Genomic DNA, 18,165 nt, shown 5'->3' with positions numbered 1-18,165 from the left:
GCCGCTCCAGCTTCAGACGCAACCCGGAAAAACTTTCGGTATTAACTTTTGTCAATAACCAATTGTTCCACCAATCAGCAATCGGTGCCGATCGGTCAAACTTTAGATTAAACGACATCACACTGCAAAAAAAAGCTTTTCTTATTTCCTTTTTTTTTTTTTTTTGCCTTGTGTTTCTAGTCCAAATATCTAAAAATTCTTACATTAAGAAACATTTAATAGACAAGTAGAAATTATCGTCTTGTTTAGGGAAAAATAACTCAAAATGAAGAGAGTTTTTCACTTCACTTATTTATTTATAAAGCACATTTAAAACTACCAAGGCTGACCAAAGTGATGTACAAGGCAATAGACAAAAACAAGAGAAATATTATAAAGAAAGAAATAAAGAAAAGATACAAGACAAGAACACTCATGTGTTAAACGCTATAGTAAATAAGTGTTCTTTAAGTCCTGATTTAAAATTAGAGAGCAATGCCACCGTTCTGAAATCGGCAGGCTATTGTAAAGTGTTCTGCCTGCTACTCCAAATGCTCTGTCCCCTTTATGTTTCAGTTCAGACCCGCGACCCGTGAGAAGACCAAGATCCTAAGTGACCTTGATGGAATATGCAATATTCAGAAAGATAACCAGGTGCTAGGCCATTTAAAGATTTAAAAACAAGAACTATAATCTTAAAATGTATTCTCAAGTTAACTGGTAGCCAGTGCAAGGAAGAAAGAATGGGAGAAATATGATCACATGTCCGACTACCTGTCAACAGCCTGAGCAGCGTTCCTGAACCACTTGAAGACGCCCAATGGAAGAATGGTTAACTCCATAATACAGTGAGCTACAATAATCGAGACGCGAGGTGATGAATGCAAATTTTCTGACAGAGGGAAACGATTTAACTTTGGCAAGGCGTCGTAAATGGTAGATTTAACAACAGAATTCATTTGATTATCAAACCGAAGTCCTGAGTCAAACAAAACACCAAGATCCAAGATCCCATGGTCATAAAAAGCACTGGGACCGAATATTATCACTTCAGTTTTTTTTAAATTAAACTAAATAATCTGCCAATAGGGTACGCAAAATTATCTTAATACAAACAGAAAATATTATTTTTCTCCCCCCATTGGCAGATTATTTATCTTATTTTAAGCAAAAACTCTCTTCATTTTGAGTTATTTTTCCCCTAAACAAGACAATAATTTGTACGTGTCTAGTAAATGTTTCTTAATGTAAGAAGTTTTAGATATTTTGCAGACTTAAATTTGATTAAAATGAATTTAAGACTTCCGCAGGGACCATCTTCCATACATTCCCGAACTTGCGTGTATGATTCAGATCCTCTAATAGCACGACTGAGCTGAAAGTCTCGCTGTAAATCAGAGGAAAGCGTTCATTCACGGCTCTTATCTGAGCGTCAGAACCAGATGTCCCGCCACATTCATCAATGAAGGCAGATTACAGCCGGGCCGCCCCAAAGCTTCAGCTCATTGTTTTAATCGATTTACACCCTTAAGAAGATTATTGAAATGTCCCCGCAGCAGAGGTCTGCTCTTTCTCTTTGACACTTATTGTGGGCGTCAGATTCCGATTTTTTCCCAATGCAAATCCAATTGCGGGGCCACGCGAGGTTCCTCCAGAAATAAAGCCAGCCTCCCGACGGCGTGGGCGTTCTCCCAAAACTGGGACTAACGGGACTGCATGTTAAAGTGGATTATTAAAGCGAGTGTGTGCCATGTCCCAGGGTGGCGTGCTGATCGTGATTTAACGTGTTTGTTCACGGATTCTATTACGATCGCCGGTGTTTGAGTCGCTCTTCCAAAGGGATTTTAGGCAACAGGAAACATTAAATCACCAAGGTGTGCGGCGACGCGCAATTTACAACTCCTGCTGTTAACGACGACTTTGGGTAATGAAGGGTCAATTCTAACCATCTGCCAACGTGCAAGCTTAATCGTCTGTTATGAGGGAAAATTGATTTTTTTTTCCCCTTTCGCTTGGAAAACGTTTCTTCCCTCCATTTGCCTGCTTACGCCGGAAGACTCGTAATATTACACTGCAAAAATGCTTTTCTTACTGAGTATGTTTGTCTTGTTTTACGTCCAAATATAAAAAAAATTACAATAAGAAGCATTTACTACATAAGCAAAGGTTTTTGTCTTGTTTTGGGGAAAAATAACTCAAAATGAAGAGAGTTTTTGCTTAAAATAAGATAAATAATCTGCCAATGGGGTGAGAAAAATAATCTTGTTTTCTGTTTGAATTAAGATTATTTTTCTCACCCCATTGGCAGATTATTTATCTTATTTTAAGCAAAAACTCTCTTCATTTTGAGTTATTTTTCCCCAAAACAGGACAATAACTTTTGCTTGTCTAGTAAATACTTCTTGTTTTAAGAAATTTCAGATGTTTGGACTAGAAACAAGACAAAAATACTGAGTGAGAAGAGCATTTTTGCAGGTGTAAAAGACATTTTTTCTAATGTAACGTCAAATATCATTCGATCATAGCTCATTACATTCAGTTTACCGGACATAAATTATGCTAAAATCCTAAATGATAAACTGCAAATTGAATTTGCATAAGCATCCAAATAACAGCACAGGATCAAATGATCCGGAAGAACAGTTAAAAAAACAGCAAAATCTGCCACACGTCCAGAATTCCTCATTACGGATATCGGGAGTATTATGCTAAACGTGACCTCGGCGCGGAGGCTAATCAGGGCCGAAACCGGCAAAATAAAACACACAGAGCGCTTAATTTAATCTAAAGGACGACGCGCCGACGGCCTCCAGCCACACGAACACAAACGCAAAGGTTAACGAATGTGCTAAATCAAATCTGATAAGCATCGGAAGAAAACCAGCAATTAGAGCAAGGGTTTGATGAACACACACACTGATGATTTCATCTCACAAACACGGCCTGAAGGCATCGCTCCGGTCCGTTTCAACAAATGCTCAACGATCATTCAATATCATGAGGAAACACACTTTCAAACCATCTGTGTTTAATATCGTCCTTTTCTAGCAATCAATAAAGAATTATTATTACATAAACAAACACATTATTCAGGGATGCTACACACTTTTAAAAGTCTTTCAAATGTAATGCCTTTTTAAGAAACTGTACATGAGTGGCGTACAATATTGATAAAAGATTATATCTCGATATTTTCAATGATTTTATTCTTTGAGTGTGTTCATGTGCTGGTTTAGGTTTGATGTGGTCAGCTGACTCGTTCTTATTATTCATATTCAATGCGCTGGTCAGTTCACAGCAGTGACATAAATTACGCTTTTTATAAAGGGGCATTATTTGATAGCTTAAATTGATTTACAGGGGCATTTTTACCTATTTAAGGGCATTTCTTCTAGACTATAGATGTATGCACGGCCTTTTATGTCGAATTCTAACATTCAAATTGAATTAAATTAGAATAATGACCAATCAAATTAAATAATTATCCACAAAATCTATCTTTACAGCAGTGTTAAAGGGTTAGTTCAGCCAAATATGAAATGTCTGTCATTAACTCCTCTCCCTAATGTCGCTCCACACCCGTCAGACCTCCGTTCATCTTCACACACAGTTTAAGATATTTTATATTTAGTCCGAGAGCGTATGCAAGTGTATGCACACTATACTGTCCATGTCCAGAAAGGGAATAAAAACATCATCACAGTAGTCCATATGAGACATCAGTGGGTTAATTAGAGTCTCTTGAAGCATCCAAAATACATTTGGGTCCAAAAATAACAAAAACTACGACTTTATTCAGCATTGGCTTCTCTTCCGCGTTTGTGTTCAATCCTCAAATAAAGATTCAAACGGTTATGAATCAGTGAATCGAGTCATGATTCGGATCGCCAAGTGATTCCAGCAGTTTGACACGCGATCTGAATCATGAATCGATTCGCTGATTGCACGAGCAGTGGGGAAAATTGTGAAAAAAATGAAACTTTACTGTGTGTGTGCAAACATGTTAAGAGGCGCATGGATTTACACCTTATTACAGTTCTGCTTATCCAAAAAAAGAAAGCTCAGGATAGAAAATCATAGAAATTTCTGCTCAGTTAGAACCAAATACATGTGTTTTTGTTTTTAATTGATATTCCGACTCCTATCCAATTTTCTACATACATTTTATTTAACTTTTTATTCGGGCTGGTTATTTTCCAATAAATATATATATATATTTATTTTTTTGTTAAATGTAGCCCTGTGGCTCCCAAAGTACATATTGTATTACCCAATGTGGATTTGTGCTATTGCACTTTTCTTGTAATATAAGCCCCTTTTTGTTTGTTTTTGTACATTATGTGTGTTGTTTCAGACATGTGATGTACATTGTTGTGTGTTAAAGAAAATGCAATACAAATATTTCTACAAAAAAGACGAGGAAAGGTAGAGGAGTGTGCAGAAGGCAGACTCGTCATCAGCTGAAGATTTCTCATTACGGGCACAGCGAGGGGCTAATTATATCAAAATGGGGACGAGTCTGTCCTTTAGCACATGTGACACGGAGCCTGGCTGTCATGTGTGATGGGCTGTGGAGCTGCATTTACCCATGATTGAGCTGTTGAATTTATGATATTATGCTCGCTGTGTGCTAATTCAACACAGATTAGCATATAGAGCGATCGGGCTTCCGTCACACAAAGTGTCAGCCTTTGTTTCCTACCATTACACTGCAAAAAATGCTCTTCTTACTCAGTATTTCTGTCTTGTTTCTAGTCCAAACATCTAAAAATTCTTAAAACAAGAAGTATTTACTAGACAAGCAAAAGTAATTGTCTTGTTTTGGGGAAAAATAACTCAAAATGAAGAGAGTTTTTGCTTAAAATAAGATAAATAATCTGCCAATGGGGTGAGAAAAATAATCTTGTTTTCTGTTTGAATTAAGATTATTTTTCTCACCCCATTGGCAGATTATTTATCTTATTTTAAGCAAAAACTCTCTTCATTTTGAGTTATTTTCCCCCCAAAACAAGACAATTACTTTTGCTTGTCTAGTAAATACTTCTTAATGTAAGAATTTTTCAACATGACTTCATGACTTTGTGTAAACACACACACCACTTTGTAAAGCCAAGTGGTGTGTTATCTGTACGCATTTTGAGCTGTCTGCGTGTATGTCTACGCCGAAACTACCAGCCAACGGTCTCCACAATGTAAATGGATTTATAAACATACTAAATTATGTTTTTTTGAAAATGTAAAAATGCAGACTGTTTCCTGTGATGGGTAGGTTTAGGGGTAGCGGCGGGGCAGTGTGTGTGTATGTGTGTGTGTGTGTGTGTGTGTGTGTGTGTGTGTGTGTGTGTGTGTGTGTGTGTGTGATAGGTTTAGGGGTAGGGGCAGTGTGTGTGTGTGTGTGTGTGTGTGTGATAGGTTTAGGGGTAGGGGCAGTGTGTGTGTGTGTGTGTGTGTGTGTGATAGGTTTAGGGGTAGGGGCAGTGTAGGGGTATAGAAACAGCGTTGATAAACACGCTAAAAAGCGATTATACGTCTTAAAAATACGCCAAAATGGCATACGAATTGGCATATCATACATACACAATGTCATGAGATCAGTCTGGATTTTTTAGATATTTTTAGAAACAAGACAAAAATAAGTAAGAAAAGCAGTGAATAAAGAGAAATGAAAGGGCTCGTACCCGCTTGGCCTGGCTGTAGGGGCCGATGTTGGCCGGGGCCCAGTGAGACAGACTCTGGACGTGAAGTGTGTCTTTCTGAGGAAAGCCGTCGCTCTCGCAGGCCGATGTCCAATCGTGAAGCAGGACGTCCATCTGCAGCTGCTGATTGGCTGGGAGAGACGCCTGCACACACACCCTGAGGAAACAACATCGCATCAGTCTGCTTTACCAGCATTAAAGCCTTCATAAATCACTACTGGTAAATCACAATTCGGAACAGTCCCGAAATCTACCCTGTTGTCCCGAATCCCGAATCTGGCCCTAATGGTAAATGGACTGCGTTTATATAGCGCTTCAAACAGACCCTATGGCCATCCAAAGCGCTTTACATATTGCCTCACATTCACTCATTCATACACCGACGGCGATGTCAGCCATACAAGGCGCCATCCAGCTCATCGGGAGCAGCTGGGGTTAGGTGTCTCACTCATGGACACTTCGACACTTGGTCAGGTGGAACCGGGGATTGAACCACCAACCTTTTGGTTTGTAGACAACCTACATGAACCACTGAGCCACTGCCGCCCTGCTAATTGTCCCGAAAATTAAAGTAAAGCAAAATCTTGAGTAGTTATTGTCTGATAAACATTAAAAACTGTCTGCGGAGGTTGAGGCGTCCTGCAACCACCCCCCGCCGGCTGCTCATTGGCTGCAGCATCGTTTTTCTAAGTTCTTAAAAAAATACTGTAGGCAGCATACGCTGACGTCGGCCTCCACAACCTAGATAGGCTATAGCTGTGTGAATTTAAAGTTTTATTGTTTTTATTGTTTTATTGTTACATGTATCTTATTAATCTATATGCACAAAGACAATACAACCTTTTTTCCCCCATTTTGTTTTAATCCTCGATGAAGAGAGCGAAAGTTAATGGCAGTGCGAGGAGGACAGTGATGCACACGTAAAGGAGTGACTGATTGACATGTATAACATACAAAAAAGAATAGATTTAGAATCGACACCAGGAGGAAATCTGTTATAAGGCACAGTAAAATAGATCTCAACATTCACAAAGGTTAAGGAGAAGCATTACTGCATACACATTTGATTTACATTAATAATTGGTAATTCAGCAATTCAATTATTTAGTGTTTTTTTTTTTCAACAACAAAACCTGAGCCAAATATTACATTTCTATAACTGTGATAAGCTGTTGAATTTAACAAAATACTAAAAACTAGTGCTGTCAATCGATTAAAACCTTTAACTAGATTAATCACACATTTTTTCTGTGATTAATCGCAATAAAACAGAAATGTTTTTGTAAGTTTTTTATATATTTTTTAATATAATAAGTTCACAGTTAAGGTCCTTTCACACCAGACGCGTAACGAAAAAGCGTACAGAATAAGCGAATATTTCGCGTCAAAACCATTCACATCAGCCGCGACACGAATTTGCGACGTTTCAGAGCTCCAACACTCCAAAACATTCACAGCGACAGCTCAGAAGAAGAGACAGAGGACAGAGAAGAAGGTTTGGGCTGCAGGAGCTAAAACTTTATCATGGCCGGTTCTGCACTTACTTTCTAAAGTCTGTGGGACAATTTGAGGATCTCCTCCAGAGACGGCAGCGCATCTGACGAGACAAACCGCGCACTTCAGGAACCAATCGATCCGAGCAGATGTGTCCAGTCGAGTCACATGTAAACATTTCAGTGCCACAGACATACTGATGGCAACACGTTCACTTTCCATAATCGCGGACACAATGTTTAGAAAAAAATCAACTATTTATAAAAGGTAATAACTTATAAGTTACTATACTAACTCATAAGTTAAGGTATTGCTGTCTGTAGCATGCAGTGGGCAAACACAGCTGCAGCTGTACGGCTTACAGCTGTAATCTCATGAGAAATGCCATGCCTGGCAAAGGTTAAAGTTGATTGAACAGCTCGTGACATCAACTGGACATTTCGTCACCTTTGTTTCCTTGTGTGTGATTGGTTGAAGCCGTTTTTGTCGCCGCTAGAGTAAAAAAAAATCGACATCGAAACGAAAAAAATAAATGTCGTTTTTTCGCCTCAGCACATTCGCGTTCGGTGTGGAAGCGCTCATTACACACACAGCTGATCGGAAAAAAAAACCATCGCGCCAATTATTCGCACGTCAAAATCGCGTCCAGTGTGAAAGGGCCTTTAAAGGTAGGATAGGTAGGAATTAGTTAAAAAAAAACATTTTTTCCAAATTTGTTTAAACGTTCTTTATATATCAATACATAATTATAATGTAAGTACTCTGAAAAAGAGAGTATAAAAACTGAGTGTGTGTAGACCTCTCAGGACTGTTTTAAAGACAGCTCATTATTTCCATTCACTCCACCTTCTCCCTTCTGGGCTCTTTCCAAAGCCACGCCCCCAAAACACATGAACGCGCCTCACCGACCAATCAGCTGGAAGACGCATTGCTGAACTGAGAGGAGCGGTGTGCATGCGGTGACATCATGTCAGAATCACATGTGATAAAACATCTCACTTTATCAGTATGAATATAAACAGATAAGATGTCTTTAGTCCTCACTATCCAGCTAGAATACCGATACTGGTAAAGTTTGAAATATATTTGTGTTTGCAGGGTATATACCGCAATCCTTAAGTTAAATTTACTACTTTTTAATACCTTTTTTTACTACCTTCAGAATATTTTTATAACCATCACGACACTGAATTGCAAGTGTTAATCAGCGACCTTTCTATTATTAACACAGATTTTGACATATATAACATACAAAAAAGAATAGATTTAGAATCGACACCAGGAGGAAATCTGTTATAAGTTATCATTCAGACACAGTAAAATACATCTCAACATACACAAAGGTTGGTTAAAGCTAAGCATTGCTGCACACACATTTGATTTCAATTAATAATTGGTAATTCAACAATTAAATTATTTAGTGTTTTTTTTTTTCCAACAACAAAACCTGAGCCAAATATTACATTTCTATAACTGTGATAAGCTGTTGAACATTTTTTCTGTGATTAATCGCAATTAATCGCAATAAAATATAAATGTTTTGTACATTTTTAAAATATGTTTTTACATAATAATTTCACTGTTAATCAAATTAATGTAGAAACAACATAAAGACAGTATATTTTAAATGCTTGTTTAAATGGCATCTTTTTATGAATGAAGGCCAGTATTACTACAACTTAATACAGCTACTTTTTTACATTTATTATTAGGCTTCAAAAATATAACAGTTTTTAATTTAAGTAAACTTAAAACAATGCTAACATAAACCCATAATAAATGTCATGTTTACTCCTGCCCTTCCTGTCTGATCAGTTAGGAAATATACAGATATTTAATAAAGTTATCAAAGTTATATGCAGTCTGCACTGCATAAACTATCAATAAAATAGTTAATCCTTATTAAAGCTACAAAAGTTATTTAGTCAAGAGAAGCGAGTTATTTTCTCTGTTCCCTTTTCAAATATTGCCAGAGGGCGGAGTTAGGCTGTGAACAGGGGTTTAGTTACCCTTTAACTTTACTGACAGGAAGCTTTATTGGCTGCTGTCCCTTTAAGAGCAGACAGACACGCGGATCTCACTGTTTATATACCGTCTATGAACTCTTTTTGTTCCTTTTAGACTTTATATAAATCATTTAAGATTGCTCTTATGAGGATAGTCGTTGAAGATATGCCTTGAAGCAAGTCAAGTTACAATAAAAATTACAATAAAACGTAAGCCAGTCACTTCTGTTGAGCGCGCAGTGTTCTGAGATGATGCCGAACGACCGCTGAATATGACGTCAGCATCAAACACACGTTGAGACCATAGGTTGAGATGGAGACGAAAGATTTTTGATTATGTGCCCAGATATGCTAAAGCTCATATTTAAACGAACTAACGCGAACGCAGATAGAATTTCAATCAGAATAGGACACCTGATAGTCTGAAAAAATAATACCTAATTTGGAAAAAAATAATACCCATGTGTCCACATTTAACACTTTTAATAGCCTTAAATTTGACAATTTTGATATATCACTTTTTAATACTTTTAAAACCACACGAACACCCTGCAAACCCATACACACCCCGTCCAGAATTTCAGCCAATGTCACCTGGTCATCCTAGTCCTGGATCCGCTTTTATTTATTATTTAACTTCTACCTCTTGGTGATATATTTAGGAGATTTGGGATTCAATTTCACCATGAAATGATACCCAACTTTACCTGTCCTGCAAACCTACCTCTACTTTTCCTCCATCTACCCTCTCTGAGATTGTTTAGTGGAGATTAAAGAATGGTTTCCATTAAATCTTCCTAAACTTAACAGTAGTAAACCTTCTTGTAGGTTCAAAAACCACTGACATTGATAGTTTTCCAGTGTCTGTGTCTTAACGGGTAAAAATTTGGGTGTCATCTTTGACAGTACTCCATCACTTGACGCTCATATAAACAGCCCCTCGATCTGCATATTTCCACATACCTAATATTAATCAACTTCCTCCTGCTCTCTCAGTAAAGAGCACCGCAATTTTGTTCATGCTTTCGTCACTTCACATATTGATTACTGGAACGATCTTTTTATGGCCTGCCTTCAGCCATGCCCACAGATGAGGTCATTAAAATTACACTGTTATAATAGCTTGATTATAAAAGTATATTTGTGACCCTGGAGCACAAAACCAGTCATAAGGGTCTATTTATTCTAAATTGAGATTTTATCAACTGAAACCTGAATAAATAATAATCTTTCCATTAATGTGTGGTTTGTTAGGACAATATTTGGCCAAGATGTGAAAATCTGGAATCTGAGGGTGCGAAAAAGTTCTTAAAGATCTCCATTAAAGTTGTCCAAATGAAGTTCTTAGCAATGCATAATACTACTAATAATACATTTATGATACATTTATGACAGGACAAAATATCTTCATGGAACATGATCTTTATATCCTAATGATTTTTAGGCCTAAAAGAAAAATGCATAATTTGGACCCATACAATGCATTGTTGGCTATCACCACATACTCGTGAGACGCATGACTGGTTTTGTGCTCGTCCGAACATAATTGAGCCATTTTACCATTTCTAGAGTTTAAAGCGAGAAGTGTGCAAACTAAATAAAATAAATAAATATTAACAAAAAACAAATCTAATTTTAATTCACCCTGTCAACAATTGTATTGTAATTTTTTTAAGAACCTAGATTCACATATTCTTGGAAACCTGAATGTGTGTGTGTTAGATAGGTTAATGCTGGGATGAGCGGAAGCATGCATGCATTTCCTTGACTTTCTTCATGTTGTATTTGTAGCTTGTCGTTGCAATCCTTGTGAGGCATGCAAGGTGTTCATTGGTGAGGCAGTTTCTCTGTTAGAATCGTCCTAACTTAGCGTCGTGGAATGTATTTGGCGTGCATATGATACGCGTATTATATGGACGAACCCCCCATCCCCATCCAAGAGCGTGTCATATACACACCATAAAGTGCGTATCATATGCACGCGAAAAACTCATATACATTCCACGAGATTGCACACTCGTACTATTGATACGCATTCACATGTGATATAATGCGAGCCGCAAATTAAAGCTTGACGAGCCGCATGAGGCTCGCGAGCCGCGCAATGAGTAACACAGGTGTAAGGGGATAGAAAATACGAAACGGTTTGTACAGTATGTTCAGTTAAAAATAAAAATTCAGTAACAATTTACCTGAAGCCGTTATGCATTATAAAGGTATTCATAATGTACATTGTAATGCATTGAATGTTTTCATAAATTACTGTAACAAAAGTTAAACGCATTATAACAGGATCCTTGTTGAATCTGAAAAGTGTTTTAATGCATTATACTGCACTCACTGCAAAAATGCTCTTCTTACTCAGTGTTTCTGTCTTGTTTCTAGTCTAAATATCTAAAAATTCTTACATTAAGAAACATTTACTAGACAAGAAAAAATTATTGTCTTGCTTTGGGGAAAATAACTCAAAATGAAGAGAGTTTTTGCTTAAAATAAGATAAATAATCTGCCAATGGGGTGAGAAAAATAATCTTAATTCAAACAGAAAACAAGATTATTATTCTCACCCCATTGGCAGATTATTTATCTTATTTTAAGCAAAAACTCTCTTCATTTTGAGTTATTTTTCCCAAAACAAGACAATTACTTTTGCTTGTCTAGTAAATACTTCTTGTTTTAAGCATTTTTAGATCTTTGGAGTAGAAACAAGACAAAAATACTGAGTAAGAAGAGCATTTTTTGCAGTGAAGTGTGTTTTTACCTGGCCGGCGGGTTGAGTGTGAAGAAGGTGCGATAAACCGAGTTGATCTGGCTGAAGTTCTCCATGTCATTGACGTAGAGATGAACCAGAAGCACATGCTTCATCAGCCAGCCGCTCTCCTGCAGCCGCCCTGCAAACACACTCAGTTAAACCAAAGACTTCTTCATGTTTCATTAGAGAAGTTTGCGGCTGAACTTCTAAGAAATCATGCGTTCTCACCTCAGGCTGGAAGCGGCATAAACACACACGACGTACATGAAAACACAGCCTTTTAAAAACACGCTGTTGACTTCTGCAGCACAATGGAAGCGGCTTTACACCCCATTAGACCTTCACATGGCGTCAAGTTTGTTTTTCCTTCGCAGGCGTTTGCGTTTCAGCGCACTTCGCTCGCACAAGAAAGCCGGTCATTAAATATTAACTTGTTTAATATTGTCTGAGCGCTGTGAAGGCTGTTTGGCGAAGTAAGACGAAACAGATTAAATATGCTTTTCATCTTGAGCCACTCCGGCTAAAGATTTTTCTCTTTGCAGATACGGGCCGCACTTTAAAAGTTCTGCGGGCGATAAAAAGCACTCGTTCTCCGGCTTTAATCTGAAGTCGGCCATTCGCCGTGACGGATGGAGTCACTGACACTCAAGCTGGTGTGAATAAAAAAGCGACCGCCGAATAAAGAGCCCCTGTACCTCTTAAAAGTGCATTTTGCCAGCTCAACAAGAGGGAAAATGAAAGCGTGTTTGTGAACAAAGGCCTGTTTGCCGTCAGCTCTTGATGGGCTGAACTGCACTCGAGTGCCCACAAGCATCTCTGCGCTTCATATTCTTCATTATTTCTTCACAAGCATCAGGGTGAAAAACAACCCGCTGCCTCAAACTCAATCCTACATCTGAGACTGAACACATGCACATATGCGGAGATCTAATAAACACAGAATAAGAGCTCTGTCCTTACTCTGCAGGAGTGTGAAGACGTGCCGGGCCTGGCTTTGGACATCTGTGTGTTCAGATTCGAGCGCTGATAAACCGGCCATCCACTGGAAACCTGACGAACTTCTGGCGGAGTGTGACGGCAGACAACCTTTAACAGCATTAATATTAATGCATTAGAACGTGATCATTACAGTGAGTGCACCAGAAAAAAATGCTCTTCTTCCTCAGTATTTTTGTCTTGTTTCTAGTCCAAACATCTAAAAAATCTTAAAACAAGAAGCATTTACTAGACAAGCAAAAATTATAAAAATAATTATATAAAACAAAATTAAGAGTTTCACCTTATAAATAAGATAAATAATCTGCCAATGGGGTGAGATAAATAATCTTGTTTTCTGTTTGAATTAAGATTATTTTTCTCACCCCATTGGCAGATTATTTATCTTATTTTAAGCAAAAACTCTCTTCATTTAGAGTTATTTTTCCCCAAAACGAGAAAATTACTTTTGCTTGTCTAGTAAATACTTCTTGTTTTAAGAATGTTTAGATGTTTGAACTAGAAACAAGACACAAATACTGAGTAAGAAGAGCATTTTTGCAGTGTGTTACAAAACTAGTATGTAATTAATTGAGGAGTTGGTTGTTAAACGGCTAGCCAACAGCCTGATTTAGAGGTCTGAGGTCCACTAGAGCAGTGTTTTAAACTTTTTTACGAGTGACCCGTAGTTTATTTTGTAGTTGACGCGACCCATATATTCATATATGCGTGTCGTCACATGGTTAAAGGAGGGTAAAACAAGGCTTCCTCCATTGCCCACCAGTCATTTTTACCAGGTTAGTATTAATGTTAGTAATAAAATACCAAATTCAATAAACACGATGTAGCACACTTTGAACAGGAAAGCAGATGAACACAGAATATCAGTTTCCCATCAAAACCATTATAAAGAAAACATGTTGCGTATATTCTTGGCTCATCTACTCGCCTGTATGCATCATCAGAAAGGTGTACACTGAATGTTTTAGTACATTACGGCACTTTAATTGTTTAAAAGAAGTCACCAGTTCCCCCTCCGTCTGCTTGAGCAGCTCTATAACGGGTTCACTGCATAATTCATCTGTTTGAAATCAAGCGGTGTAACAACTCGATTTAAAATAAAACCCATATCAACAGATCCTAGATTAGCGGTAAACTTTGCTTAATTGAATCCTTATAGGTGCAGCTCATCCTATGGTGTGTTCATGTTAAGCGTTTTAAAAACGTCCCGCTGGCTTTGGTTATTGAAATGCTGAGCAGCTGCTGTATATGGATCATAAGTGCCCAAAGCGTTCGTCTTGTTCACATATTTTTGTGTTAAGAAGGTAATTTGACAGGCTTGTGTTGTAGTTCTATGGCGGTTTTGCTCTACAAGGCTCCGCGAGAGTCACGTGACTGAAAACTATGAATAGGCCTACAACCATCTACATTCAAATACTTGTATATCCAATGGCCCATTTGACTGTATTCTCCACTAAACCACACAACAATTCAGTTTAGCACTTTTCCACACAACCGCTTCTGATCACTGACGCGTTCGCAACGCAAAGTTGATTCTTCACTACTTTGATCCAGCTATATTTGGGGCGCTAATTAACTGGGTAACCAACAAGAATTTTAACCAATTCATAATTTGCTGCAGGCTTAAAAATAGACTACAAATATATATTTCATGTTTTTGAGAGAGAGAGAGAGAGAGAGAGAGAGAGAGAGAGAGAGAGAGAGAGAGAGAGAGAGAGAGAGAGAGAGAGAGAGAGAGAGAGAGAGAGAGAGAAAACGGGTCACGTATAAGTTGCATTTCATTGCATTCGGAAATAATACCGGTAAATAAAGCGAAATGTTATAATGTACTACAAACACTGCAGCTATGGGCTATTTTAGTTCCCCTCGCTCCACAACTAATCCTTTACGTTTAACGCTGTTCAGAACAGATCAAGAATTCGAAAATATAAGTTAACAAGCCAAAACTAAATCGCTTAATGAGAAACTGAAAGTAACCAGCGTTAGTGTCTCTCATTCAAATCTAAATGTTTTCATATCCATGATGTATTTGAGTGCTAAACCATTATTTATTATAGGCTTTGTACGTCACTCATCCCAATAGCCTTCTACTGACTGTTTAAACTATTGACTATAAGCTAAAACTGACTATTTTATTTTTATATGTTGCACCGTGTCCTAACTACACGCGTCGCGAAGCTGCGACACGCGATAAAAGCAGTCCATGTTAATTCGAGTTTTTGTCCTAACCAGTTGCGACGGCGACACGCGATGAATTTATTTTAGAAATGGTTTCTATTTTTGTGTGACGTCACGGCTGGAACAGCAACACAAAACATGGCAATGCTAATCTCAGGTAGTGTTTATGTGCTTTATTTAATGTGAAAAGTGTGTAATGTTACTTTCAATATCATTTAACGCTACCAGCTTTGTAATACTAAAAGTAGCAAAGGATAATCCACCTTTAAATTAAACACATTGAAACAAAAGCGTTCAAACTGAGAACTACAAACAAGTATATTCTATGACAACGATTGTTTTAGTAACTCAGTATGTATTTTAGTAGTTTAAATGGTGTAATATTTGTGAATTTGATAACGTAGACGTATTGTTTCCATGCGAGTGCCGTCAAGATGATTCTCTGGTGCCGTGCGCTTGCCGCCAGAGCTCCGCCCATACGCTGTTCTGATTGGCTGGGGTTTTTGATTGATTTGTTGCATCTCGTAGTCGCGACGCGTCTGGTGTAGACAGACAAGTTGCTTTTCGCTGGAATCTTATCGCGTCGCATTTAGTTAGGACACGGTGTTAGGCTGGCTATTTTATTAAGATAATGAACAGGCAGTGATGTCAAGATTGCAATGCTGGAATATGTAGTGTGTGCGTGAGGAGTCGGCGCGATCCAACAGAGGAAACATCAAATACTCCGTAGTTTTGGTCATACAGATAATAAGAGTAGATCGTTCAAAGTGTTTACTTACATTGTGCTAACTGTAAAATAAAGCAAGTTTTGGTTCCTTTGGTCGCTTTTGGCTTGGCTTGTTCAGTTGGGGACACTAAAATTATGATCAAAGTTATTCAACTTATTATCCAAATAAAGTGAATTTAGTAGGTCTTAAATAGTTGTATAAACTATAATACAGATCTGCCAACACTGTCGCTATATGATAAATTAAAATACGCTGATAACATCACTTTTTTAACACACTATAAAGCTGCTTTGACACAAATGTCATTGTAAAAGCGCTATATAAATAAAGATGACTTGACTTAAACACCATAAGTCAAGTGGAGGGGGGGGGGGGGGGAATCAATGAAGTAAAACTTATACTGCAGGCAGACAATATGATGTGCTTTATAACAGAAACAACAATACACACACACACACACACACACACACACACACACACATCTCACCCCGCTCCGGCTGACAACTGCGCTCAGCGTTTGATGGACATCCTCCCTGAACGTCTGTAGTTTTATCAGCATATTCCAGCTCTTCTGTCATCCTGTCAATGGCGGTCCGGCAAGGACATCCACTGAGAGGCAGCGGCTGGAGACCCTGCAGGAGACGCGGGAATAAATCACACACACACACCCAGAAAACACACACACTTCAGCAGTGAACCTGCAGGCCAAGACGCTGGAAAATAAAGGAATATGATCATCATCTCAGTATGTCCACCACATGCTTTGGTCAATCAGAACTGAGACACCAAGTTGAAATTATGAGATAAGTCTTAATTATGAGATAAAGTTAACCACGAGATATTAAAGTCAATATTTTGAGATGCCAAGTAGCAATTATGAAATGTGTCAAAACTGACATACTTATAATAATTATGAGATAAAAAGTCAAAACTACAAGATATTAAGTCATAATTATGTAAATACATTTGAATTACGAGATGTTGAGTAGTTATCAGCTATGTCTTTTTAAAAAAAAGTCCAAGTTACTACATGCCAAGACAATTATGAGATAAAAAGTCACAGTTAAGAGATGCAAAGTAACTATTACGAAATGCGTCAAAACTGACATGTGAATAATTATCGGAAATATGATATAACCTCAACTATAATGTCAACTATGCGATAAAAAAGTTGAAATTATGAGATAAGTCATAATTATGAGATATTAAGTCAACTACGAGTAATTATGATATGTTAAGACAATTGAGATAAGTGTCAAAATTGATATACTTGTATGAAATTATCAAAATTAAGAGATGCTAATCATAATGAGATTCAAAGTCAAAATTATGAGTCACAAGAAAATTATGAAATGTCAAATGACATACTAATGATGAGACAAAACATTAAAATGATAAGATAGTAAGTCATAATTACAAGATAAAAAGTCAAAATTATAAGATATGAAGTCATAATTAAGAGCTAAAGTCAAAATGATAAGATATTAAGTCATAATTATGAGATAGAAATTAAAAATAATAAGATATTAAGTCATAATTAAGAGCTAAAGTCAAAATTATAAGATATTAAGCCATAATTATGAGATAAAGTCAAAATGATAAAATATTAAGTCATAATTATGAGATAAAGTCAAAATGATAAGATATTAAGTCATAATTATGAGATAAAGTCAAAATGATAAGATATTAAGTCATAATTATGAGATAAAAAGTCAAAATGATAAGATATTAAGTCATAATTATGAGATAAAGTCATTTGATATTGCTAGGCAACATGGGGGAGAGGACGCTGGCGTTGTCTGTTCACCGCTTCTCCACCCACAAATCATGTTACTGTACTATTAGATTTAGATTTTATTTTATTTCCTTATGTTTGTGACTAGTCTAACAGTCAGAGCTACAATTGGGGCTGTTGCTGATTGCTGGCAGCCACTGAGAGGACGTTGTTCGTCGTTTCGCCGTTTTCCACCGCTTCTCTAATGTTTATGTTTGAATTGCTGCGGTTGGTTCTGGTTTGGAGGACATTTGATGTTTCTCGCCGCGACTGCTCACTGGTGGTCTCCCTTGGGCTTAAGCTGCATGGTGGCTGGGGTTTGCACCGGGCTAGCGTCATCTGGGCCAGCGTCATCGGCGTCCGGCATGATGTTGGGATGTTCCGCTTCTCGGCTGCGCCGCTGTTCCGTCCTGCATTGCGGCCGTGGAGCGGCTTGGACTTCTGCGCCGACCCCGGTGTGTCCACAGAAGTGCCCGGAAAAATGTTCTGCCTCCTGCATGGTGCTGCGGCGATCCCCACCGTCTGAATCGTCATGAAGACCCATCATCTGGTCTTCAGCTGT

General features: G+C 37.8%; 1 protein-coding gene across 1 annotated transcript in view; it reads right to left on the bottom strand.

Moving 5' to 3' along the window:
- Positions 1 to 18,165, bottom strand: part of dph6 (diphthamine biosynthesis 6) — a 228,992-nt gene that overhangs the window by 88,944 nt on the left and 121,883 nt on the right. The window contains exons 9-12 of the mRNA XM_067456290.1: positions 16,317 to 16,461; positions 12,888 to 13,013; positions 11,937 to 12,066; positions 5,658 to 5,832 (exon numbers count right to left, since the gene is read on the bottom strand). Of these exons, the coding sequence (XP_067312391.1) occupies positions 5,658 to 5,832; positions 11,937 to 12,066; positions 12,888 to 13,013; positions 16,317 to 16,461 (576 nt within the window). The remainder of the gene's footprint in view (positions 1 to 5,657; positions 5,833 to 11,936; positions 12,067 to 12,887; positions 13,014 to 16,316; positions 16,462 to 18,165) is intronic.

This window comes from Pseudorasbora parva, chromosome 10 (genome assembly GCF_024679245.1).
Source record: "Pseudorasbora parva isolate DD20220531a chromosome 10, ASM2467924v1, whole genome shotgun sequence".
NCBI classification, from domain to species: Eukaryota; Metazoa; Chordata; class Actinopteri; order Cypriniformes; family Gobionidae; genus Pseudorasbora; species Pseudorasbora parva.
This window is presented reverse-complemented; position numbering and strand designations above follow the sequence as displayed.